The sequence below is a fragment of the Lepidochelys kempii genome, chromosome 1, assembly GCF_965140265.1.
Source record: "Lepidochelys kempii isolate rLepKem1 chromosome 1, rLepKem1.hap2, whole genome shotgun sequence".
NCBI classification, from domain to species: domain Eukaryota; kingdom Metazoa; phylum Chordata; order Testudines; family Cheloniidae; genus Lepidochelys; species Lepidochelys kempii.
Window position 1 is genome coordinate 259039863 of NC_133256.1, and position 26832 is coordinate 259066694.

General features: G+C 41.9%; 1 protein-coding gene and 1 long non-coding RNA gene across 5 annotated transcripts in view; one reads left to right on the top strand and one right to left on the bottom strand.

The window, feature by feature from the left end:
* Positions 1 to 26832, bottom strand: part of MRTFA (myocardin related transcription factor A) — a 180117-nt gene that overhangs the window by 45289 nt on the left and 107996 nt on the right. For all 4 annotated transcript variants that reach the window (XM_073327034.1, XM_073327035.1, XM_073327033.1 and 1 more), the window contains one exon: positions 6342 to 6407. In XM_073327034.1, the coding sequence (XP_073183135.1) occupies positions 6342 to 6407 (66 nt within the window). The remainder of the gene's footprint in view (positions 1 to 6341; positions 6408 to 26832) is intronic.
* LOC140904672 (uncharacterized) lies at positions 16609 to 26488 on the top strand. The gene is made up of 4 exons (XR_012156556.1): positions 16609 to 16642; positions 17223 to 17454; positions 17985 to 18125; positions 26393 to 26488. It is a non-coding gene; the product is annotated as an uncharacterized lncRNA (long non-coding RNA).

Below are 26832 nucleotides of genomic sequence, written 5' to 3' on the forward strand. Positions count from 1 at the left end.
GGAGAGAGCTCTACTGCCAACAAAATATTTCCACCCCCCCACAAACGGCACTCCTGAACGACAAAAGTTTTGCCGCCGAAGTGCCAGTGTAGACAAACCCTGACACAGAGGAGTCGAGTCTGTAAAGAGAAATAACTGGAAATCTAAGCTACAGAAACTCTGCATCCTGCCGAGTGTTAACATTTAAGATGAGAAATCACATTTTGTAATCTGTTTCTTGAGTGAATCAGGCTTAGTTTGCATGTTTTGTTTTATTTGCTTAGCAATCTGCTTTGTTCTATTTGCCTTCTCTTATAATCACTTAAGATTTACCTTTTATAGCTAATAAACTTATTTCTTGTTTATAACATAACCCAGTTTGTGCAATTTATAACTGGGGGAGGTGGGGAGGAGAAGTTGTGAATATCTCTCTTCACATTGAAGGAGAGGGTGAATTTTTATGAGATAGCACTGTAGATCTTTCTATACAGCAGAAGACAATATTATCTTGGGTGTGCTTTCCAGAGGGAAGCTGCACTTGAGTGCTGGGCAATTTCCTAGTTGAATTGTCTCATAGAGAGCTGTTTGCAGACTGTGTGATTCTACACCTGTTGCTCCCTACCTGTGCGGATGCTGCCGGAGAGCCTGATTCAGCAAAACAGGGAGAGGGACCCCAGGCTAGTGGAGCAGGCAGGCTCAGTGAAATCCCAGTACATCAGGTGGCAACCCAGAAGGCGGGTCTAACCCATCACAGCTGCATTCCACCCCATAAGTGGCTGCACAGCTGTCGCACAAGTGGTCATTTCAGGATGGAGGGAGACAGACAGCTATCTTATCGTGTTCAATATTCCAATGCCACGGAAAAAATAAGTAATCTACACTAAGAATACAGCTTTGAACTCCAGAATTGTCAATTGGCAACATCTTCCTATTCCTTTTACAGTACACCAGCTTAGAAAAGGGCTGAATGGGGAGCTATTTTTTGTGTTCAATTAACATGTCAAGGGGAAAGGCTGATTCACACTGTTTGCACAATATTTTTTTTTTTTAAATGCAAGTACCCAAAAACTTGACTCTGGAACTAACGAGCTTCCAATAACAGTAAGGCCAAGAACTGAACAGACCATGAACACTCAACTCCTCTCATTGCTAGAAGAGACCCCACTTGGTCAAGGCTCCAGTATACTAGCTGCAGGCACAGTGCACTACTCATTCCCCCTGCTGTACGTGCTCTGGGGGCAATAGAAAATTTGATCTCCAACTCTGACCTTGCACCAGTGGTAACTAAGTAAAAACAAAATGGAAAAAACAGAGAAAAAGAAAGAATTTGAGCCTCTGGTGCCAACAGAATTAATAAAGGCACACCACCCAGTTATTTTAAATCCTCTCTTCATGTACATAAAAGCTTTAGCTCTAACCGTGAGACATTTACATCACACAGTAAAACGCATCCCTCCAACAGGAGGTAGGCAGCCTTGAGAGGGCATTCAAGTGAGCTTAAGTGTACTTGATAACAAATGTTAAAATATGCCACTTTACTCTCCTCCACTTCTAAACAAAATTCCAGTTGGGAACAAGATGCTCTACTCCCAACTCTGTTCTTCTGAGACCACCACCCCACAAATGCACACCCCCAGAACAACATGACACATGCTGGCACTTTAACTTGAGTAGCAGCACCTTGACCTCCTCCAGTACACGGAGCCTAAGCAGTCTTTAGCTAGAGGAAGCAAGGGATGTGGAATATGTAACCCTATGTCTGGAGCTCTCTGCACAGTCGAGGTTTTTAGTTAAATGATGTTAGAAACAAGGCTCATGTTTCAGACAATGGAATGAAGGGTACTGGAAGATGAGCCGGCACTACAGGCACTAAACAGCTGCTTCTATGCCCTCCACAAACAGCTTCTCCAATTCACATCACTGTACAGCTGGAGGAACCAGGAACTGGAAAGTATTTCAGTTACCACATTTCTTTCACACACTGCCAAGGCCCTCCAGATGGCAAACAGGGGCTAGACGCAAACCAGAGTCTCAAGAAGTGAGAGGACATGAGATCACCTAATCCAGCTCCAAGCCTCCTCCTGGCTTCTGTGACTAAACAGCATATCTAGGATGTCCGATGCCTGTCTGTCTCCTCATTAAAGGCTTTATGAGAGAGACATGACTGAGAGTATGTGTTTCTGCAACAGTAGGGGATAGGGAATAAGACCGAGTACCTGAGCATTTTCACAGGCAAGGTGCATGGGGAAGAGGTATGGAGAGGGATAGGGAACCTGGACATTCCCAGCGTTAAAAAGGCAGAGAGTTCTGTACTACAGAGCTCAAAGTAGACACACCAAGCTGCCCTCAGTGTGAGCTCCCTATTGGAGCAGAGGCTGGCTATGTGGCATGTTCCATTTCCAGAGCTAAAAAGGGAATTTTGTTTTGAGGATCTTGGCTTCTCATTTCACAATTGAGCTTTTCATTAACATGCAACCCAGCTTAGGAACATTTTAAACACTACTTTAAAACAGTTATGCCTGATTCATAGAGGACAGACAAACCATGCTGGTAATATGATTAGAAGAAACTGGTTTTAAATCATATTTAAGAACAGTTCTGCTATGATAGTTTCTCTTCAGTACAGACAGGGCTTTTCAGTGATTTGGAGACACCCTCCCTCCCCAAAGGGACATGATTTTCAAAGGGTTCAGCACCCACCCTTTGCAAATCAGGTATCTTAAGGTATCTCAAAAGTTGGTTGCCCAACATTTGAAGAACCCCAAATCACTAGTCAATTTTGAAAATGTAGATTTAATGCTGTCTCACAACTGCAGACAAGGAAAGATACAACGGCATGGGAAAAACAAACTTCTGATAGATATGCGCTTTGAACCTGACAAATATACTGAGACTACTGACGGCACCAGACAGCATTCAGGTATGTAAACTGAACTGGGGAGGTGAAGGCCCTGTATGGAGTATGGGAATGTTTTCTCCTAGGAAAGACTGTTGAAAATATCTGACTACTGGGACAATCTGGTTTCTCCTAAAGGCAACCAGCTTGCTCTGTAGAATTATTTGTACGTGCCCCATAGATAAAAGTAGGGCTCTCAAGCGATTTAAAAAATTTATCGCGATTAATCGTGCTGTTAAACAATAATAGAATACCATTTATTTAAATATTTTTGGACTTTTTCTATATTTTCAAATATATTGATTTCAATTACAACACAGAATACAAAGTGTACAGTGCTCACTTTATTTCTGATTACAAATATTTGCACTGTAAAAAACAAAAGAAATAGTATATTTCAATTCACCTTATACAAGTACTGTAGTGTAATCTCTTTATCATGAAAGTTGAAATTACAAATGTACAATTTTGTACAAAAAACCCCGCATTCAAAAATAAAACAATGTAAAACTTTAGAGCCCACAAGTCCAATCAGTCCTACTTCTTGTTCAGCCAATTGCTCAAACAAGTTTGTTTACATTTGCAGAAGGTAATGCTCCCTGTTTCTTGTTTACAATATCACCTGAAAGTGAGAACAGGAGCTTGTTTGCATTGAACTGTTGTAGCTAGTGTCGCAAGAATTTACATGCCAGACGCACTAAAGATTCTAATGTCCCTTCATGCTTCACGCACCATGCCAGGGGACATGCGTCCATGATGATGACGGGTTCTGCTTGATAACCATCCAAAGCAGTGTAGACCAACGCATGTTCATTTTCATCATCATGAATCAGATGCCACCAGCAGAGGGTTGATTTTCTGTTTTGGTGGTTTGGATTCTGTAGTTTCCGCATCAGAGTGTTGCTCTTTTAAGACTTCTGAAAGCATGCTCCACACCTCATCCCTCTCAGATTTTGGAAAGCACTTCAGATTCTTAAATCTTGAGGCGAGTGCTGTAGCCATCTTTAGAAATTTCACATTGGTATCTTCTGTGCATTCTGTCAAATTTGCAGTGAAAGTGTTCTTAAAATGAACATGTGCTGGGTCATCATCCTAGACTGCTATAACATGAAATATATGGCAGAATGTGGGTAAAACAGAGCAGGAGACATACTATTCTCTCCAAAGGTGTTCAGTCACAAATTTAATTAACGCATTATTTTTTTAACAAGCATCATCAGCATGGAAGCATGTCCTCTGGAACAATGGCTTAAGCATGAAGAGGTATATGAATCTTCAGCGCATCTGGCGCATAAATATCTTGCGACGCCAGCTACAACAGTGCCATGCGAATGCCTGTTCTCACTTTCAGGGACATTGTAATTAAGAAGTGGGCAGCATTATCTCCCATAAATATAAACAAACATTTCTCTTAGCGGTTGGCTGAACAAGGAGTAGGACTGAGTGGAGTTGTAGGCACTAAAGTTTTACATTGTTTTGTTTTTGAGTGCAGTTATGTAACAAAAAAACCTATGTTTGTAAGTTGCACTTTCATGATAAAGAGATTGCACTACAGTACTTGTATGAGGTGAATTGAAAAATACTATTTCTTTTGTTTTTACAGTGCAAATATTTGTAATAAAAATAATATAAAGTGAGCACTGTACACTTTGTATTCTATGTTGTAATTGAAATAAATATATTTGAAAATGTAGAAAAATATAAAAAATATTTAATACATTTCAGGTGGTATTTTATTGTTTAACAGTGCGATTAATCGCGATACATTTTTTTACTCGCGATTAATTTTTTTGAGTTAATCGTGTGAGTTAACTGCGATTAATCGACAGCCCTACATAAAAATAATCACAGGTAGACATGAGTTACTAGTATCCAAGAGAATAGCAAAATCCATCAAATCAACCCAATCTTCCCTTTTAAATTTGGTGGTGGAATTTTAAAAAGGGGGTCTCTCAAGCCACCAGGAGCAGATCACAGCCTTACACTGAAGTACTCCAGCTAACAGAGTGATGTTGACAGGTTTTCATTACACAAACTTAGAGTTGACAAACTGTCTTATGATTTTAGATGGGGAAGGCACTATCATTTCAGTGTACACCCCAGGGAATCCTCTTCCCTACCTCCCCTGCCCAAAGAGATAACATAACCACTTTTGGTTTTAGCTGACAATAAAGAGGTGTGTGCGATGGGAGAGGTTTCTTAAAGAGGAAACAGTTGGACTGCCCCTAAGGCTTTTAGGGGAAATGCAGAGAACACCAAAAATAACTCACACCTACTCTTTGGTGCTCCCTTGTTTGCTTGCTCCTCATGCACATGCAAAATGTCACCCAGTTCAGAGTCACCAAATTATTCAGCCCCATTTCTACCAGGCATCTTTGTGTATGTTCAAAAAGCTGTTCCCCATGACTGGTACGGAGAAAGTAAATAAAGACGTGTTATTTACTCCTTCTCATAACACAAGAACTAGGGGTCACCAAATGAAATGAATAGGCAGCAGGTTTAAAACAAACAAAAGGAAGTATTTCTTCCTACAATGCACAGTCAACCTGTGGAACTCTTTGACAGAGGATGTTGTGAAGGCCAAGACTATAACAGGGTTTAAAAAAGAACTAGAAAGGTCCATCAATGGCTATTAGCCAGGACGTTGTCCCTAATCTGTTTGCCGGAAGCTGGGAATGGGCAACAGGGAATGGATCACTTGATGATTACATGTTCTGTTCATTCCCTCTGAAGCACCTGGTTGGCCACTGTCAGAAGACAGGATACTGGGCTAGATGGACCTTTGGTCTGACCCTGTATTGCCGTTCTTATGTTCTCCAAACCTGATTTAGTCATGCACACATTAAGTTCAGTTTTGCAGTATACTTACCTCATCCATTAACATTACCATGTTACAGCGTCTGCAGATCTTTTCTCCCTGCAACAGAAACTGCTGTTCCCCACAGATTCCTACTAAATGTGTTTCAAACAATCCGTCCAAGGTAGGAACAGAGCTACCTTGCTGCCCTGACATCTTGTATGCATGGAGTAGAAATCTTACCAAGTGTGTGGATATGGACAGACTAATTCACAACAGCCACACGAGAGTTATGGGGAGCTGACAGACAAGAATGGAAGCTCTAAAGGCAGGAAGCCTGCTAAGAGTGATTACCAGAATGTGCAGAGTATGTAAGGCACTTCTAATATGGCACTCACTCTCCAAAAGGCTTTCATAGCAAGCAGTACAGCCACTGTATTTTGAGTACACTTAAAAAAACTTGTTGCCAACACTGCTTCTTGGTATTACAGGTAGCCCTAATACTTTAGAAGGCAGTCTGGTGAAATGGGGTGGGGCTCTCACATCTAGCATTTTTTATGCAGAAACTGAGGGTCAGATGTTTCAACCGGTACATAAACCACCTCCCTTCATTCACAAGCAGGTGACAGAAATGCCCAGAGAGAAGAAAAAAATTTAAATGATACTTACGCGGCATGATCCCCTGGCTCACCAGTTCCTCCCGTGTCCGTCGCTGCTGGAGCTTCAACTGCAGCACTGCAGGATGGCAGAGAGAGAGGAGAGGGGGAAACAGATCAGTCGGAGACACCACAACATGGGGCACATTTTCAAATACACTGTATTTTCCTCTTCTGACTCCAAAATAAGTGAGAACGGAAGAGAGAGCCCACTCCTCCCACCTCACTCATCTGCACTCCTGCAATTGCAGAAGTGGCCTTAAGCAGCAAGGTTTCCGTATTCGCTGTGGGTGATGAGGAGAGGAAGTTGCAAAGGGTCTTGGCAGGACGATAAAAATCCGCAAAGCAGAAAAGCCAGGCCTGTTTCTCAAGAAGCTGTAGAGCACCATGTTCTCTCTCCAAACCATGAACATTTAAAAACAAACAAAATATGGACTGACTGTGCTCCAGTAGGAAGGGTCCAACACTAAAATACCAAACAGCCCCTAAAATTGTAATTGCCCATGTATCGATTATTTTTATATAATATCTTGGTCACTAAAATGTATTTGAAGTGCAAGATACATGACTGATTCTCCCCTCTACCTGCAAATTCTGTAGCATCCTCACATCATGTCCTCAAGGTGACATCTAAGGAATATCTAGAGACCCTACCCCAGATTCAAGGGAACCCTTTCACCATTACTGGGATTTTATTTTAGTTTTTGGTGACGCATTAAAATGTTTAATACAAATAAAACTGTTTCAGAGTTTCAAACACAAGCCTTCAACATACTTATTACAACTGCAGCATGCAGCCTTATAGAGGGAGTGGTTCGTCCATTAAAACTATTCATTCAGGAGAGGAGTTGCGGGGGCGTCCATCTAACATCAAAGTACAGCTCCCACAATAAGATGGCCCTTGGAAAACAGAGCTAATACTAATAAATATTGGGTCCTATCCCCTCTGTCAAGGTACTTGTATCTACAGCCTCACAGTAGACAAGCTCTTCCCATTTAAGAAAAGAGCTTTTGCAATTGTTCAAAACAGTCGATACACAGTGTCACATGCTGAATGCCATAGCTCTTTGCCTGGACCCAGAGAAATTGAAAGGCAAAGAAACTGACTTTTTCAGCATTGTCTGCGAGAAGACGGATAAGAAAACCCCAAAACAAATACAATGGAACCACTAACATATGCACATGCCTTACAGACTCATTCATTATTTTATCATAACCCTTGTCCTTCCTCTTCCAATTGCCTCTTTTTTGTCCATCTACCTGAATTTAACCTGTGCACTCTTCAAGGCAAGGATTCATATATTTTAAGGCCAGAAGGGACCATTAGATCACCTAATCTGACTTCCTGTATATTACAGGTCATAGAATTTCACCCAGTTACCCCAGTATTGAGCCCAATAACTTGTGTTTGGCTAAAGCACATCTTCCAGAAAGGCATCCAGTCTTGATCTGAAGACTTCAAGAGATGAAGAATCCACCAGATTCATTATGCTAACTGATAAAAATTTGTGCTTTGTTTCTATTTCAGAAAAAACAACAACGAGGAGTCCTTGTGGCACCGTAGAGACTAACAAACGTATTTGGGCATAAGCTTTCCTGGTCTAGAACCCACTTCACCAGATGTAGGAAGTAAATGATACAGGAGCAGGTATAAATATGTGAAAGGATGTGGGTTGCTTTACCAAGTGTTAGGTCAGTCTAACGATTTGTTAGATTTGTCTAACAAAGTCGATTTGTCTGGCTTCAGCTTCCAGCCATTGGTTCTTGTTACATCTTTCTTCATTAGTTTAAAGAGCCCTTTAGTACCCAGTATTTTCTCCCTGTGAAGGTATTTACACACAAATCAAGTAATCTTTCAATAGACTAAAAAGATTGAGCTCTTTAAGTTTCTTAGCGTAAGGCATCTTCTCTAACCCATTAATCATTTTTGTAGCTCTTTTCTGTATGCCCTCCAATCTTTCACCATCCTGTTTAAAAGGCTGACACTGAAACAGTATGCAGTATTCCAGTACGGTCTCATCAATAATATACGCAGAGGTAAAAAGCACCTCCCTATTCCTACTCACTGCTCCCGTTCATACATCCAATGATTGGAATAGACCTTTTAGATACAGCATCACACTGGGAGCTCATGTTGAGATGCTGGTCCACTATGACCCCTAGATCCTTTTCAGGATATAATCCTCTTTACATTCAGCTGCATTAGTATACATTTGTTTTGAATGGGCCCAACTCAACAAGCGACCCAGATCACTCTGTAGGACTGCCCTAGCAAAATTTGCCCCTCTGCTAATCTTGGTGTCATCCCCACATTTTTTTAAGCCAGCAGTGATTTTATATTTACTTCCAGATAGTTGAAGACATATTGACTAGCATAGGGACGATTCCTACAGAACTCCACTAGAATAACCCTGATTTGATGAGGATTCCCTATTGACATCTCTCAGAGAGCCAGTTAATCCATTTAACATATGCTTTATTGAGATATTCTATACTTCTATTTTTTTTTAAAATTCAGAATATCATGCAGTACTAAATCAAACACTTTACACATGTCTAATTATATTATATCTATGCAGTTATCTTTGTCAACCAAACTGGTCACCCCAAAGAATGAAATAAGGTTTGACAAGACATTTTTCCATAAAACCATGTTGACTGGCATTAATTATAATTCTATCCTTTATTCTTGAATGGTGGAATCCTGTATCAGCTTTTCCATTATTTTGCCCAGGAATGATGCCAGGGTAACCAGCCTATAGTTATCCGGATCATCCCACTTGCTCTTTTTGAATATTGGCACATTAGCCCTCTTCCAGTCTTCTGGAATGTCCCCAGTATTCCAAGATTTATTAAAAATTAACATCGGTGGGACAGAGATCTCCTCAGCCAACTCTTTTAGGCCTCTTAAGTGCAAGTTATCAGGGTCTGATTTAAAAATGTGTATCTAGAAGATATTGTTTAACATCCTCCCTAGTTATTAATGAATTGCAAAGTACTTCATCATCCCCATATGATGAGAGAACACAATCCTGCTTCCTGCCAAATCCACCACAGAAATATTTATTTTACACTTCAGCCTTTTCTGCATTATAACCTCAGCCAAGTAATGGACCTATACAATTTCTATGATTTATTTTGTTCCTAATATACTTTAAAAAAAAACTTCCTTATTGTCCTTAGTTCTGCCAGCCAGGGATTTCTCCCTGACATCTTAAGCGCCCTTATCAATTTTCTACACTTCATGACTTCTAATTTATATCGATTGCTATTTCCCCTTTCTCTGTTAGTTACATGTTGATTTTTAATCTCTAATTGCTGCCTTTATTTTGCCACTGAACCTGGATGGGCTTTTAGTCAAAGTCATCCTGTTCCTTGGGCATGGAATTGTGACTTTTTGTCCATCTAATAATCTTCTCTTAAAGAGCATCCAATCTTCATTCATACTGATCTAAGTTTTTCCTCCAAATCAGTTTTGCTTATAATTTTCTTAATTTTTGAGGAAATTAGCCCTTTTGAAGACATGAATGTGGGTGTGAGAGAGTCACTGTAGTGGTCACATCTAGTCCATCTTTCTCCCATCTCCATGCTCTAGTCAATGCAGAATATTCCCAACAGTATGCTCTCCAGTGCCTTGTCGCACTCTGTTTTAAAGTATTCAAGTGATGGAACTTTCAACAACATATTTGGGACACTACTCCACAGTTCAACAGTGGCTCTCACTAATAAGAAACATTTTCAGATATTCATTCTAAATTTTCCTTTGCTCAAATCTCATTCCATTACTCCTATTAACAAAACCTTGGATTGAACTGAACTCTTCTCTCTCATTTGTTTACTGTATTCAAAAGGCCTAATTTTACAGTAAGAAACCAATCACTGCGAATATGGTTGACTAGAAGGAAAAAAGGACCAGATTTTTAAAGGTACTTAGGCACCTAACTCCCAATGATTCCATTGTGACGTAAGTACTGAAATAGCTTTTAAAATCTAGCCCAACGTCATTTACAGAGAAAAAAATATCCTAAAAGGTACATCCCTTATCAACTGATATCAACAGGAGAGAATACTTCGTCCATGCACACAAAAGATTTCAAGGGTAAAACATTGCCAGCATAAAATGCACTTTTTCAAGGGTTATTCCACAGTTCACTATTTGAGGGGGATGGAAGAGGGAAGGACCCCTCCCCCAGACACCTTTGGCATAAATAAGTACTCTGGATTCCAGGTATTATTGAATTCCATATATTTAGGAGATCACCTGTTCACGTATGCGAGTGTGTGACTCCTATATATAGGGTAACAGATGTCCCTAGAGCCAATTCAAGGCTGTCATTCACAAAGGTCTGCTAAGAACGAGGAGAGTTTTATAAAAGCCATTTACAGCCATGGACTAGTTCACTCCGTTTTCTTTAATATTCAGAAAATGGCACTTCCCCCTATCTCCCACGTATTTAAAATTAATTCAAAATCAAAGATAATAGGGACTAATCTCATTCTCTGTTAAAGAAGAAAGTACATCTAGTGGTCAGAACAGGGGTTTAGGAATCAAAGCTCGGGTGTTCTATTCCCAGCTGCCCCAAAGACTGTACAACACTGAGCATGTCACTTAGCCTGTGTGTCTTATTTTCCCTTTCTGTAAATTGGGAATAATAATGCTTCCTTATCTCACAAGAAGGAGATGAAGTGAGGCTTAATTAAAGTTTGTAAAGGAGTCTGAAAGCCTCTGATGAACGAAATATTATTAAGAAGCTCCAGAGAGAAGGTGGGAGATGGCACAGTGCTCTAGTGGAAGGAATAGGTATGAGTGTGTCTATACTAACAAAAATCGGAGACAATTACACTACAGCTACTACCTGTGGCACTGCACTGATGGTAAAACATAGCACTGATGTTTTTACTACTATTAATCTAACCCTAGAGCTGCACCAGTGCAGAATTACACAAACAAACCCTATTAGACCAGAGCTCAGTAACTCACCTACCAATGGCTGGTAGGAGCTGGAAGCTTAACTCACTGGGGCTGCATCTATTTAGGGAACTCTCCTATTGTTATTCTTGCATTAGTGCAGAGCTGCATCAGCACTAACAATGGTGGGAACACTAGCAAAGGCTGAGTTCAGTCACTTTTACCACCATGTCATCTAACCCAGCAGTAGTGTTTTTCAAATATGCGTATGAGAGTGCAAACTGTCCATTTGTAAACTATATTTAGTGTTTAAAAGTATGACCAGAATTATAAAGACAGTACATCCCCCAGTGTTTCACAAGGTGAAACCACCAAAAAAAAAAAAAAAGAAGAAGATGCTTTCATCACAGCAGACATTACACAGTGTCAAAAGTTTTAAAAAAATACTATGCTCTGAATTATCTTTTTCATTAGAAGAAACAAAGAAATATGTAGATTAAAAGCAAGAGCTATTTAGTGGATAGGCCCTGAGATACCTTGGATATAGGACATTTATTGCTGAAATAATCATATTTCTATACTGCCTTGCATTCTGAAGGATCCCAAAACTATAAAAATTTCACTCACCAGCATTGCAATGAAGTGTAAGCCACCTGTAAAATGAATCAAAAAGAAGGTTACTTACCTTACCTTATATTGACTGGAGTTCAAGAAGTATGGTCCCTAAGGGAATTCACTTTGGTTGCACATGTGCTTGCACCTGAGGCTGCAAGACTCTTCAATAGCAGGTTTCAGAGTAGCAGCCGTGTTAGTCTGTATTCGCAAAAAGAAAAGGAGTACTTGAGGCACCTTAGTCTCTAAGGTGCCACAAGTACTCCTTTTTTTTCTTCAATAGCAGCGTCCAGTGGTCTGCACTTGCATCCTATACCTCCTCATGCACTGAATCAAGAGTATAAGGGGTGGTCCAGACCATCTGGCTCTCCAGTTCCTACTCTACCATGAATCAAACGAGGATCTGAGCAGAGGGGAAGGAGGGAGGGCTGGTCATGGACTACCCATAGGGATCACACATCTTGAAGAACTCCATTTACTATAAGGTAAGTAAACCTTTTCTTCTTTGAGGTCTGGTCTCTAGGGGTATTAGCTATGCTCACTGAGGAAGTGAGTGTGAGGAAGTATTCTGCATCACAGATCTTAGGATCAATGATCCAAAGGAAGCATCCTCAGCAAAAGCTCAAGCCATGGCATAATGCCTCCTAGTAAAGTTGTGAATGGAGACTCAAGTCACTGCTCTACAGATCTCTGATCCAAGGAGTCCCTGCTCGGAGCATAGACCATCTTTAACCATGCCTGGAGGTACCATAGGTGAAGCCTTGTGAAGGGGATCATGTAGGTGTATGAAGCAATATGGTCTAGAATTAACAGGGAGGATCGGACTGTTATCTGGGGTCTGAGTCAAAGCTAGGTGATGAGGTCCTTTAACATGAGGACTCTGTCCTGAGGTAAGCAAGCTTTGGCCACAGTTGAGTTCAGACTTATTCCAATAAATTCTATAAACTTATGTGGGGGTTAAAGTAGACTTTTGTGGATTTACCTGAAGTCCTCAAGAGTGAAAGAGGTCGGGTAAGGAAGAAGTGACTGCTGCCTGCATTTCTTGCTATTATCATCCTGCAAGCAGACAGTCCTCTAGATAGGAAAATATTGGGCTGCCTTTTCAGTGCAGGTATACTGCTACCACAGACAGTACCTTCAAAAAAAAAATTAAAAAAAGCCCAACAGGACTGTTGAGGCAGAAGAGGAGCATTATGTATTGAAAGCGCTCTAGGCCCATCTTAAAGTGAGGAATCTCCTGTGTGCTGGCTGAATGTCCATATGAAAACATATATTCCAAACCTGAAGATGATCTCTGTGATGCTCAAAAGCTTTTATCTTCCATCAACAGAAGATAGTCTAATAAAAGATATTACAGCACCCACCCTGTCTCTTGCATGAAAATAGGCATTTTTCAAATAGACTGCCACAAGCTAATTGCCTTCATTCAGGGAGGAGATTATTGAAGCCAAGGTAGTCATCCACAATCTTGAATGCTGAATGAAGACATTTAGCTGTTAGAGGTCCAGGATAGGTCTCTAGCCTCACCTTCTCTTTGGAGATGAGGAAATATATAGAGTAAAAGCCCTTGCCCTGATGTCCAGAGATATGGGCTCTATTCCCCTAACTGGGGAATCCATCTCCAGTTTGAGAATCCTTTTGAGAGAAAAGTCTCTGAAGAGGGATGGGAAGGAGGATCTTGGAGAAGGGGCAGAAAGGAATTTTATCACGTAGCCAGTCAAGAAGATATTTAAAATTCATTTGTCTGATGTGATACGCTGCCACATCACGAGAAAGTGAGCCAGGCAGCCACCAAAGGCAGCAAGGGGAAACTGTCTGTGCAGGGAATGGTTGATGGCTCTTGAGCATCCCCTCAAAATGCCTTCTTGCTAGGTGGCTCGGATTGAAAGGGGGATGGCAGTTGTGTGGTGTGTCAGCTACACCGTAGCTTCTGGCTCTTCCTAGTTGTCTTATAGCCCTTCTGATGGTAGAAAGGCTGAGGGGCTGCACAGTATCTATGAGGCGGCAGCTTAGAGCATTTCCTAAGAGGTCCCAGGGTGTATATCCCCAAAGAGTGGAGAGTGGCATGAGAGTCCCTGAGGACATGAAGCGATTCATCTGTTTTCAAACTCAACAGGTTACCACCCTTGAAGGGTAGATGATCTCTGTCGCCTGAACCTTATTAGGGAACCCTGAGGGCTGTAAACAAGAAGCTGCCTTATAGCCACCAAGGTTTCCATGGAGTGTGAAACCGTGTCTGCAATATCGAGCGATGCCTAAATGGGCAATCTAGCAGCCAGTTTCCCTTCATCTAGGAAGACCTGGAATAGGGGTCTGTGGTATCTTATTAGCAAACTCTGACAGGTTACTGTAACTAATAACATCTATTTGGACATTAATGGCCGGCAGGATGGCTGAGGAAAAGTTCTTTCTACTGAAGAGGTCTCTTGGAGTCTTTGTCCGAAGGAGTGGTCCTAAGCTGCTGTAGCCTGTTTCACTCTGTGACCTCCTGGACTACTAAAGAATTCAGGTTAGAGTGGGAAAACAAATATTCCATCCCTTTGGAGGAAAAAAAGTACTTTTTCTTAGCCCTCTTTGGGGCTGGGGCACAGGTAGCTGATGTGTATGCCGAACAGTCTTAGTGGGCTCCAAAGTGGAGTCTTTAATAGAGATTGCCACCTTGGAAGGAGCTGTAGACTGGAGAATACCCAGGCATTCATGGTAGGATCCTGAACCTCTTCCAGTGAGATCTGGAGAATATCAGCAATCCTCCTCAAGAGATCCTGGTATTGCCTATAATCGCCTCGTGGTGAAGGAGAGGCCAGTGTCCTGCCTCATCTGGAGAGTGTCTTTGTTGAAAGTAGGATCCAGTGTCCTAATAGTCCAGGGTCCAAAAGTATGGATCCCAGGAGCCCCAGTATGACCAGTGGGTGGGATATAAGGGTACAGAGGCGGGCCCTTCGAGGGTACCATTGGTCCCTAGCCCAATAATGTGGTTCATGAGGAAGCAGAGGCATCCGGAAGGCTCTGTAAGCCCTGTCCACTCTCATCTCAGGACCACCGGGGGAACCACTGTTCCTCCAAGGTATACCAGTCATACAACTCTAAGGCAGAGCTGATGGTACCATCTGTATTGCAACAGTCTGGCTGGAGGCAAAAACCAGCAAATAGTTTACCAATGATGTTGCAGCCTCCACGGCACGGCTGGTGCTGGGAATCAGCAAATAATGTGATGACTGGGTAGTGACTTCCCTCGATAATATGAAGTCTGAATGGATCAGCAATTGGTTATCAGTGTAAATCACCAGGTCCTCGAGAAGAGCATATCAAGGCCCAGCAGGAGGATAGCTAGCCAGACTCTTTGGTACAGGCAGATCCACCAGTGCAAGTTTGGGTGCAGCAGTCTTCTAACGGTGCAGTAATGTACTTGTAGAGTTCAGAGTAACAGCCGTGTTAGTCTGTATTCGCAAAAAGAAAAGGAGTACTTGTGGCACCTTAGAGACTAACCAATTTATTTGAGCATGAGCTTTCGTGAGCTACAGCTCACTTCATCGGATGCATACCGTGGAAACTGCAGAAGACATTATATACACACAGAGACCATGAAACAATACCTCCTCCCGCCCCACTGTCCTGCTGGTATGGACAGTGGGGCGGGAGGAGGTATTGTTTCATGGTCTCTGTGTGTATATAATGTCTTCTTGCAGTTTCCACGGTATGCATCCGATGAAGTGAGCTGTAGCTCACGAAAGCTCATGCTCAAATAAATTGGTTAGTTTCTAAGGTGCCACAAGTACTCCTTTTCTTTTTATTTGTAGAGTGTGAACATTTCCTTCTGTCCCTGTGCAGTGCAGGGGGCAGTCCTGCTCCTTTCATAGACAGTTTTGGAGCACTGGTAGCTCCCAGTACCCATGATGCCAGCCCACGCTCCCCATAAGTTCCAGACACATCCGCCATCACGGTCGCATAGTCTCACTTGGTACTGAGGAGAAGGGAGAGGAGGAGAGCAGCAGGTCTTTTCTTAGAGGGACTATGGAGCAATTTGTTCTTCTTTATGATGGTGTTTAACTTTACCATCCTCAAGCCTCCATTTAGTAGAGTCATTTGCAGGAGATAATGCTGCCCACTTCTTGTTTACATTACACCTGAAAGTGAGAACAGACGTTCACATGGCACTGTTGTAGCTGGTGTTGCAAGATATTTACGTGCCAGATGCACTAAAGATACATATGTCCCTTCATCTTCAACCACCATTCCAAAGGACATGTGTCCATGCTGATGACGGGTTCTGCTTGATAATGATCCAAAGCAGTGAGGCCTGACACACGCTCATTTTCATCATCTGAGTCAGATGCCACCAGCAGAAGATTGATTTTCTTTTTTGATGGTTCGGATTCTGTAGTTTTCACATCAGAGTGTTGTTCTTTTAAGACTCCTGAAACCATGCTCCACACCTTGTCCCCCTCAGATTTTGGAAGGCACTTCAGAATCTTAAACCTTGGGACGAGTGCTGTAGCTATCTTTAGAAATCTCAAATTGGTACCTTCTTTGCGTTCTGTCATATCTGCTGTGAAAGTGTTCTTAAAACAAACAATATGTGCTGGGTCATCATCCGAGACTGCTATAATATGAAATAACATGTCAGAATGCGGGTAAAACAGAGCAGGAGACATACTATTCTCCCCAAGTAGTTCAGTCAAAATTTAATTAACGCATTATTTTTTTTTTTTTTACTAAGCATCATCAGCATGGACGCATGTCCTCTGAAATGGTGGCCGAAGCATGAAGGGGCATACCAATTTTTAGCATATCTGGTACGTAAATATCTTGCAATGCCAGCTACAAAAGTGCCATGCGAACATCTGTTCTCAATTTCATGTGACATTATAAATAAGAGGGCAGCATTATCTCCCGTAAATGTAAACAAACTTGTTTGTCTGAGCGATTGGCTGAATAAGAAGTAGGACTGAATGGACTTGTAGGCTCTAAAGTTTTATATTGTTTTGTTTTTGAGTGCAGTTACATAAAAAAAATCTACATTTGTAAGATGCACTTTCACAATAAAGAGATTGCATTAGGGTACTTGTATGAGGTGAATTGAAAAATACTATTTTTTTGTTTATCATTTTTACAGTGGAAATATGTGTAATAAAAATAATATAAAGTGAGCACTGTACACTTTGTATTCTGTGTTGTAATTGAAATAAATATATTCGAAATGTAGAAAAACGTCCAAAAAAGTTAATAAATTTCAACTGGTATTCTATTGTTTAACAGTGCGATTAAAACTGCGATTAATTTTTTTAATCGCGATTGCTTTTTTTGAGTTAGTCTGCGATTAATCGACAGCCCTACTAATTATCTAAAAAAAAATATTTATAACTCTATTAATAGAGCTGAAGTTCAATCAGGAATGCTGGAAAGACTACGAATACAGACGGGTTCCCTCCTAGACCATGAGCGGTAGAAAGGAACTGGAGAGTCAGTTGGTCTGTGCCACCCCTTATATACTCAGTGCAGAGCACAAGGTGGTGTTGGAAACAGACACGGACCAAAGGACTCTGCTGCTGAAGAGTCTTCTAGTCTGGGGCACACAGAGTGAATACCCAGAGGGACCAGCACTAAGGTGAAATTATTTAAATAGCACAAACAACAGTTTAGAACAGGAAGTGAAGAAAAGTATTGTAGCCAATTGAACTATATGGAGGAACAGGGTAGGCAGAAGGTAATCACCCAAATTGGAATTTGGTCAGGATATTGACATTAAAAGCACACTGTCACATAATTTAGACAAAGAATTGTGCAAGCACATGTTGGGCTGGGGGAGGGGGGTGTGTTGCGCATTAAATTTCCAGAACCTAATGTAAATAGAAACAATTTCATGATTTTGTACAATTTCAATCAAAACAGTTTGGATTTAAAAACTTTCCCTTGCAAGGATTTACTGGGAAAGATAGCTAGAAAGAGACATTAGCACGAAACAAAAAAAAGTGAAATTAGTCTATTTTTATTGTCAAAGCTAAGAAGAGTGCAAAGTATAAAAAGTGAAAAGGAGGTTAGATGTTTAACATTCAGTTTTAATGACTTACAATGTTAAGTCTTCTTTTAACTACCTTACTCTTGAAAAAAGTAACCTGGGACCTTTAATGACTACAGGTGCTCAATACCTCTGACATCAGATCTGCAAGTCAGAACTCCAGCAGCACAGTATCCTCTAACATCATGACACCACGTTAATGCAGTATGGACTCAGATGGAAAGCATCACCTAACTCAGCACCTCAATTCATGTAGAATTGTAAGTTTTTCCTGGAATTGTGATAGGGTCAAAGCACTGACCTGATTTGATTCTGATTAATTTGAGAGTTTCTTTAAAATCACATTCTAAGGTGATCTGGTATCAGGGCACAAATTGCAGCAATGTGTATTTTTCTAACACATTTTATAAAAGTGAAAAAAGCAGTACCCTCAACATACACCCATCGGACTACACCAAGGACATGTATATGACCAAGTTCATTGTATAACACATGAACACAGTCTCTAACAGCATAAATAATTTTATTTAACTACATTTGTTACTGTTTTTATACTTAAGCCTATTACTCTAATTAACAAACTACTGGAGTTAGAAACTGACTGATAAAAATCAGTGCTATGTAAACAATGATCTGAAAGGTGACGTCAGCTGCATACTCTTACCACTCACTCGCCTGGAATAATTCTAATATTAAGATGACAATTTGCCTTTGAATTTTATATGTATTATACAGTAAGTCACTCTAGTTATGCACTTAATGCCAAAGTCAGCCTTTGAATAAATGGATGCAACTCATTCACTTCAATGGATGTTGCTTGCACCCTCTTAATATAGGTTATTTTATTTATGAATTTATTCTTTAAAATGCAGATGTAGTCTAAAAAAGTTTCCTTCTTACTCCAGGCACCTGCTCCTTGTGGAGCTTTAAGTTACACCTATTTATAAAAGCTAATTTTGACTCCTATTAGCTCTGGAGTGCCAAAACTGCTTTAGCGGAGGGAGACTGTGATACAGCAGGGCCAGGGAGCAGTGGGAGAGTGGTCTTATTGGGTGCTGGGAAGTGGACAGGCATAAGCCCTAGGCTAATAAAGGCATGGTTCCCTGTAGACTAGGGAAAGTTACTACAGGTTAATTGGAGCACCAGTAGCCAATTAGGCCCTGTCAGGAACCTAAAACAAAACCCTTTCTTCAGGCAGACAGGTGAAGCGAGGAAGGAGAGAGGATTGGAGTTTGGAGGTGTGTGGCTGAGGAATTTGGAGGGAGTGGCTGGAAACTCCCTCCCCCAGCGTCAAGGACCAAGGGTAACCCTACCCAAGGGGGAAGAAACCCACAAGGGTTGAGAGGTGCTGGGGCTCAGAGCGAGGCGCGAACCCAGACCCCTTCCCTGCTACCCTCCTCTACCACCTTCCCGGGCCAGTAGCGGGGCCCTCAGCTCCCCAAGAGCAGGGGCAAGAGGTGGAGTCCTAGCCCCCCTGCCAAGAAAAGCCCGGGACCCACCATATCAACATCGGCCATTTCGTCAGTCACAGAGACGAATAAGGGTTTCAGAGTAACAGCCGTGTTAGTCTGTATTCGCAAAAAGAAAAGAAGTACTAGTGGCACCTTAGAGACTAACCAATTTATTTGAGCATGAGCTTTCGTGAGCTACAGCTCACTTCATCGGATGCATACCGTGGAAACTGCAGCAGACTTTATGTACACACAGAGAATATGAAACAATACCTCCTCCCACCCCACTGTCCTGCTGGTAATAGCTTATCTAAAGTGATCATCAGGTTGGGCCATTTCCAGCACAAATCCAGGTTTTCTCACCCTCCACGCCCCCACACAAATTCACTTCATGCATCAGCCTAGTCTGGTAAGTTCCAATTACAGAATCTTTATGGATGGTGAAAGCAGCAGGGGCAGAGTTCAACCTGATCCAAAGGTTTTGTTTACATTTTAAAAAAATGCTAAGAAACCATTTTTAAAATGCTTACAGCTAGCAAGTGTTGCCCCAATATGAGTAGAGACACTGTGGGCAAAATGATTTTGAAAACAATGCTCACTGTTCGGTTACTGCCTAACGCTGAAGTCGTCAATTTAAATTATTTTTTCCAGCACAAGTTTTTCTTGTAGAGTAGACAGGGCCTCAGGTCCCAAGCGGAGTTTTCTGCAGCAGGGGTTAGGGGGAAAAAATCATTTGCCCTGAAAACTGAATAGTGTGTCTTTTTCAAAGTGACTTTTCTGAGCATACCAGCACTTTAATCCACTGACAGCTGATGCAGGATGCACATTGGCTTGCACCCTCAGCTGATTGTGCAGTTAATTGATAAGCATAAGCATTTAAGTGAAGCAGACTGTAAATGACAACTGAACTGCAGGGATTAAACGGCTGAGTTCTCTATCTGGGGAACAGGACCGCCAATAATTCATATATCCATGTGGGGACAGCAGGCAGCAGACTGATCACACCGTCGACACTCAGCATTTGCAGCTTTCCATTGCTATTGTTGTGAACAGCGTCCACATATTCACCCTCCATAAACATGTAAACTGAAAAAGAGTGGCCTGTAATGAGCCTGAGCAAAGAACCAGTAACACAGGAGCTCACCTCTCTTTACTATTTGAGACCATTATACATTTCACTACCGCTTTTTTCAGTGTGGCAGCAACAGCTGCTGTTAAAATGCAAGTGGTTTCTTCATCTCTTCCTTAGCAACCACACTAAGGAGATATGGGGAATTTGTTGGGTTAGTTTGTAAAATCATTAGGAGGAGGAACTTTTCACACCAGAAGCGAGTCATCCTTATTTATATTCATGTCATTGGTTCTTCTCATTGCAGAAGTGTTGGGAGAAATTGGCTTGTGAGCCGCTTCCCTTTGTCCAGAGAAAAGGCCTACAAAGCAAGAACCCATCAAGAAATAGAACTTAGATCACCAGTGGTTCCTTGTAAATGATAAAAGTTTATTTTTTGCCAGCCAGCACTGTGGAAACCAGCATGTTCAGCCCCAGTGCAAGTGGGAGGACAGGCAATCCACCCATTACTCCTATGCCACCTCCCACAGCTCTGTTCATCCAACACACATGGAAGATCACTGACACACATGGCCAAACAGGAGAAATACCCAGGGAACCCACAGCCAGGGGAAGCCTTGGTAGCACAGCAGCACTGGAGCAAAGCCACCTGGAAGGAGACATCAGGGTTTTTATGCAAAGGGTCCTTGCCTCCAAGGGATCAATAGAGCTTGGGATTTGAACCACAACCTCATTCCAAACCCTTCCCACCCCCAACCTTGAATGCTCTGGGAAAAATTTTACAAGCTGCTCCTCGGAGTTCCTTTCCTGGGCTCCTTTACTTGGTTTTTCCATGCCAGGGGACAATCTAGGGCCAGGCTAGAAACCATAAGCCAGCGGTTTTTCAAAAGGGAAAAAAAAGTTTTTCCGGTTTCTGATTTTTAAAAATGTATTTGAGATTTCCCCCCCCCCTTCCCCGCCCTATAAAAGGGAAGACAGCTTTTAGCAAAGAGACTGGTTTGGCAGAAGATACATCCTATAGTCATGAGCAGTGGCTGCAAAACTTTCGGATGCAAAAAGCCAGATTCCTGGATGCGTGTGCCTAGCTCACTACAGGCCTTCAACACAGGGACACCCAATAAGAGCTGCGTTAACAGTGGAGAAGTGACTAGCGATTGCTACCAGTCAGTGCAAAATCATTTTGGAGTGGGAAAATCCACAGTGGGGGCCACTGTCATGCAAGCGAGTAGGGTCATTAATCATCTCCAGCTATGCAGGACTGTGACCCTCGGAAATGTGCAGGACATAGTGGATGAATTTGCAGCAATAGGTTCCCAAACTGTGGTGGGATGACAGACAGCATGCATATCCCTATTTTGGCAGCAGGTCACTTTGCCACAGAGTGCATCAACAGAAAGGGCTACTGTTCCATGGTTATGCAAGCAATGGTGGATCATCAGGGGATGCTTCACCGACATCAATACAGGATGGTCAGGGAAGCTGAATGTCGCTCACATCTTTAAGAACACAGAGACATTCTTTCCTGTCCAGCAGATTACCACTGTCAATATGGAAATGACAATAGTGATTCTAGGGGACCCCTTGCTCAGGAAGCTGTACACTGGCCACCTTGACAGCACCAAGGAAAGATTCAACTACCAACTCAGCAGATGCAGAATGACAGTTAAATGTCCTTTTGGTAGACTGAAGGGATGCTGGCACTGTTTACTTACTTGATTTGATCTCAGTGACAGAAACATCCCAATAATTACAGGTTTCAGAGTAGCAGCCGTGTTAGTCTGTATTCGCAAAAAGAAAAGAAGTACTTGTGGTACTTTAGAGACTAACAAATTTATTTGAGCATAAGCTTTCGTGAGCATCTGATGAAGTGAGCTGTAGCTCACGAAAGCTTATGCTCAAATAAATTTGTTAGTCTCTAAGGTGCCACTAGTACTCCTTTTCTTTTTATCTCAATAATTATAAGCTACATGTTGTATACAGAATATCTGTGAGACTAAGGTGGGGAAAGCTGCTGCAAGGGAGGAGTTGGAGTGGCTGTCTGCTGAGTTTGAGCAGCCAGACACAAAAGCCCTTAGAAGAGCTCAACCCAACACAGAGCTATCGGGTTGAGGGAAGCTTTGAAAGAGCACTTCAGTGGTCAGCCACAGTAGTCTTCTGTGCAGGACTGTTCTTGAAGCTTTGGGTGCTGTTAGGAATTGGGAGTGCTTGCTATTATTTATAATTATGACTGTGTTTTACTGAAGATTTGAATTATGTGGAGCTTGCTGTACATTTGTAAATATTGTCTTTTACTGAAGCTATAAGTTCTGTAATGATGTTCATTTCTGAATACTGGGTGCTTTGAGTACTGCAATGCATTCTGCAATATGTGTTGTTTTCGAAAATCAGAAATTGAGTGGCAAAAGCAGTGAAGAGAAACAATGTGCAAAAAACAGTCAATGCAATATAAACCTTTAACGTAAATGAACAGAATGGACCTTTAAAATTGGAAAGGTAGCTAACATTTCTGTTCATTTCAGTGCACATATGTAGTCCACTTTGGCTACATATACACCAAGCAGGGCTCTCACAGCTCGGTGGTATATGAAGCTGTGGTATTCCTTGCTCTCTGTCCCCTCACATGGAGTGGTGGGGTAAGGATGCGGCCCATGGGGCCATGTGGTGTGCTGCGTGGTATAGAGAGCTGATACCATGGAATTCTCCAAAGACTTAAGTCCAGGATTTTTGGACCTGTAGATCAACCAGGGTCTGCAACATTTGAGTTTGCTGCTTGAGAAGATCCATTATGCCCTGATGCATGTCTCTCTCCTTTTCCTGGGCCTTTCTGCTGTCTGCTCTCTCTCTATGCCGTCTTCCATGTCAGGCCCCTAGGCTTTAGTTTGCACTCTGTTGCAGCCCTGGCTTGCAGAATCTTGCTGAACATGGCCTACCATGTTCTCTTCTTTATCCTCATCAGGGTCAGGTATTCTGCAGGTATTTGAGATACCCCTCTAGGCCAAAACAGCAGCAGCTGCTGATAAAAACATACAAATGTACCACTAGATTTACAATCACAGTGGAAAGGGAAAGAGAGTTTCAAAACTCCCTTCCCTTATTGCCGTAAAAACATTTAATATGCTTACTGACACTTTGGCTTTGGAGTGCCTCTTCCTAGCACTGCTCTCCAGCCCCAGTCCTGGTGAATATGGTCCACCAGGAACAGGAGGAGGAGAGGGAAGAAGTGGTGTCAGATGCATGAAACAATAAAATTTTTGGTCCCTATCCCACGGGCCTGAGTATAGGGCAATGGCACTGAATACTGGCACTGTTTTCCACAGGCAGTGGTGATTTTAGCTGACATCTCACTCCCACAGGTAACAAAGGCACAGAGCTCAGCTACTACTGAAGTCCAAAAGTCACCTTGGCCCATAAGCTGCTAGCCTGTTTATTGCAATAGTGTCAACCAAACTCCTCATGGAATGACATGGGAAAGTGTCCTACTACAGAGGAAGAAATAAGGCTGCCTTCCTCAAAGCCTTCAGAAGAGGACTGCATTTTTGCTGAGATCTCAGGAAGATTCAAGTGACATCCCCATGTATATAAACAAACTGCTCCACAAGGGCTTTTCTTCTTTTTCCTACCTAACCCCACAGCGGAAGGAAAAGTAGATACCAACTCTACCTCCATTTCGTGTTCTGCTACCTCTTCTCTTACAAGTAAAGCAATGAAAAGTCAATACCTGTGTCTTGTTAACTTAGGGCTGGGCTCAGCATCATCATTTAATTTACACTTTGTAAGGGAAAATGCATGTACACATTTACCCAAGGATGTCCCTTCCTATTCATCAAGCTTGTCCATGCTCAGCTGGCAGGACAAGTTACAGTGTGATAAGAGTCCTGAACAGATCCTGGCTTAGCACATAGCTGTACACCCTACCATCCCCTCCACCCCCCACCCATCTCCTCCTCCTCGCTTTTCACAGCATGCATCTCTGGCACTGGCTCCTCTGAGGTATCTACAGTGGTTGGTGGGATAATGGTACGGTCTCCACCAAGTACAGCAGGTCCACATCTCAGCACCAGTTTGATTGGTATGCCTGGCGTAGTTCCTTCTCTTTCATGCAGTACTTATGACGATCCCTGTTGTAACCCTTTGCCTGTATTCCCCACGTAATCCTTTTGTAGACGACCATGCTTCTATGGCTGGTCTGTAGCTGTAAGTGCACAACCTCTTTTCCCCACAGGCCCAGGAGATCCAATAACCTCCTGTCTACTGCAGACAGGAGCACATGTAGTGCCTGGAGCTGGCCTGGGCAGCTGGGCCATTGCACACAACAAGAGAAAGTTGCTAGGTGTGCTCACTGAGCTGGGCAATCAGGAAGAGGCATTTCAAAATTACACATGGTGTTTTTAAGGGGAGAGGGAGGTAGCTTCTGGTCTGACATCCCTGGGCAGTGGAGTTCACAATAACCAGAGTGGTTACTGTCACAGAACATGGGGGATTGTGAGATAGCTGCTGGAGGACTGTTAGGGCCAACACAAGTCCTGTATTGTGTACACTTGCACTACATTGACGGCAACAGGTCGATCATGGCTCACCACCGTAGGAGAGGTGGTTTTACTGCACCACCATAACTGGGCACTTATATCAGCCAGAGACAGATTTAAAGTGTAGACACATGCACAAATAGATTGACGCAGTGTGACTTACATAGACCCAACTTTGTAATGTAGACCAGGCCTATGAAAAACAAGGTAACCAGAGCATTTCTTAGCACCTATCAGCTCAGATCCTCATCCTCAAAGCAGCAGGTCCCAAACTGTGGTTCATGGTACATGTTACTGTTGACCCACGGAAGCCTGGATGATCACATGCTACTGGCTCTCCCCTCTTTTCCAGCTGTAGTCAGTCAATACCTGGCACACAAAAGGTCCATCCTTAAAGTAAAGTTTGGAATAATTAAGACTGATGGATGTGTGCACTATAGTGGAAGTGAAGTATAGATACTGGGCAATTACGCTAAGTGCTGTACATACATACACATAAAGAAGGCACTATCTGTCTGACAAGCTTACAACCTAAGTTCCCAATTCCGAAAATAGTTGTGTGTGTCTAATTTTGCATACATGAGTAGTCTTATTGATGTCAGGGGAACTACTCACATGCATAAAGCTAAGCATGTATGCAACTGCTCATGGTACTGGGACCTATAACAGCAAAACCCAAATGTTGCCCTTGACTAATTTTTTTAAATGCCTAATTTCTGTATATATTTTTTTTCTATTTAACCACAGTTCTTTTCTATGTTGGTTTAAAATTAACCCTAGGAGATTCTGGGTGTGTTTGGTTTAAACACTTGCTTTTTTTTAATCAACTTCAAATTAATTTAAATTTTTGCTATTTTTGTTATATAGTTAACATTTTCAATGTTTAAAAATAAATGTTAACATTTGCCATTTTCATTTCTAATTCTAGCCTTTGCCCTTTGAAGTGAAATTTTACCTTTTAAAAAAATATTTTAACTCTTACGTACCAAAGGGATCTTCCTATTGATCCCATGGTAATCTACTCTATGTATTCTAGTATTGGTATGGGTAACAATCAACATTTAAACACTCACTGGGACTGTAATCAGCATTCCCAAATGCAATCCCATAAATTAATCTCATACGCTTTGCAGGATAAGAGACATGGAGACATCTACAAAAATCCTGTCAATTGAAATACAACTGCTTTCAATCACTGCACTGATTTGGATTAGAATCCCTATGACACATGAAATCATTTATAGTCTCAAAATAGGGGTTAGGTGAAAAGTGTGGCTATAATAACTATGTATGAACTGAATCTGTGGAACCTTACTGATGTTCCGAGTCCACTAAGGTGACATGTAAAAAGCTATCTAAGAAACAAGGCCTAAGAAAAATGACACAGCAAGGTCACAAGATTACAAACAACCTACTCGTTGATGTCTATATTTCTATTGCTACAAAGTTCTTTGAACACAACTGTTTTCATCCTCCTCCAGCTAAAGAAATTGACCTCACACAGCAGAAGGCAACTTCCACTGATAGGCCCCCCACAGCAGCTTGTGTTGCTGTCTGCATTGAGCGATGAGTATCTATAAGCCTCCATGAAGAGCCACACAGGGAGGGACTAATGTTACCTTGTACAACCTTTGGAAGAAGAACCTGCAAAGAATTTCCCCAAGACAATCCACGTCAGACGAATGCGTAAGATGGTGAGTTAGAATCATGTGCGACTTAGAGGAAATTTGTTGTAGCTGGTGGTAGAAAAGTTGTAACTGAGTGCTTCTAAGTACAGTAGAACCTCAGAATTATAAACACCTGGGGAATGGAGGCTTTTCATAACTCTGAACAAAACATTGTGGCTGTTCTTTCAAAAGTTTACAACTGAACATTAACTTAATACAGCTTTGAAACTTTACTATGCAGAGGAAAAATGCTG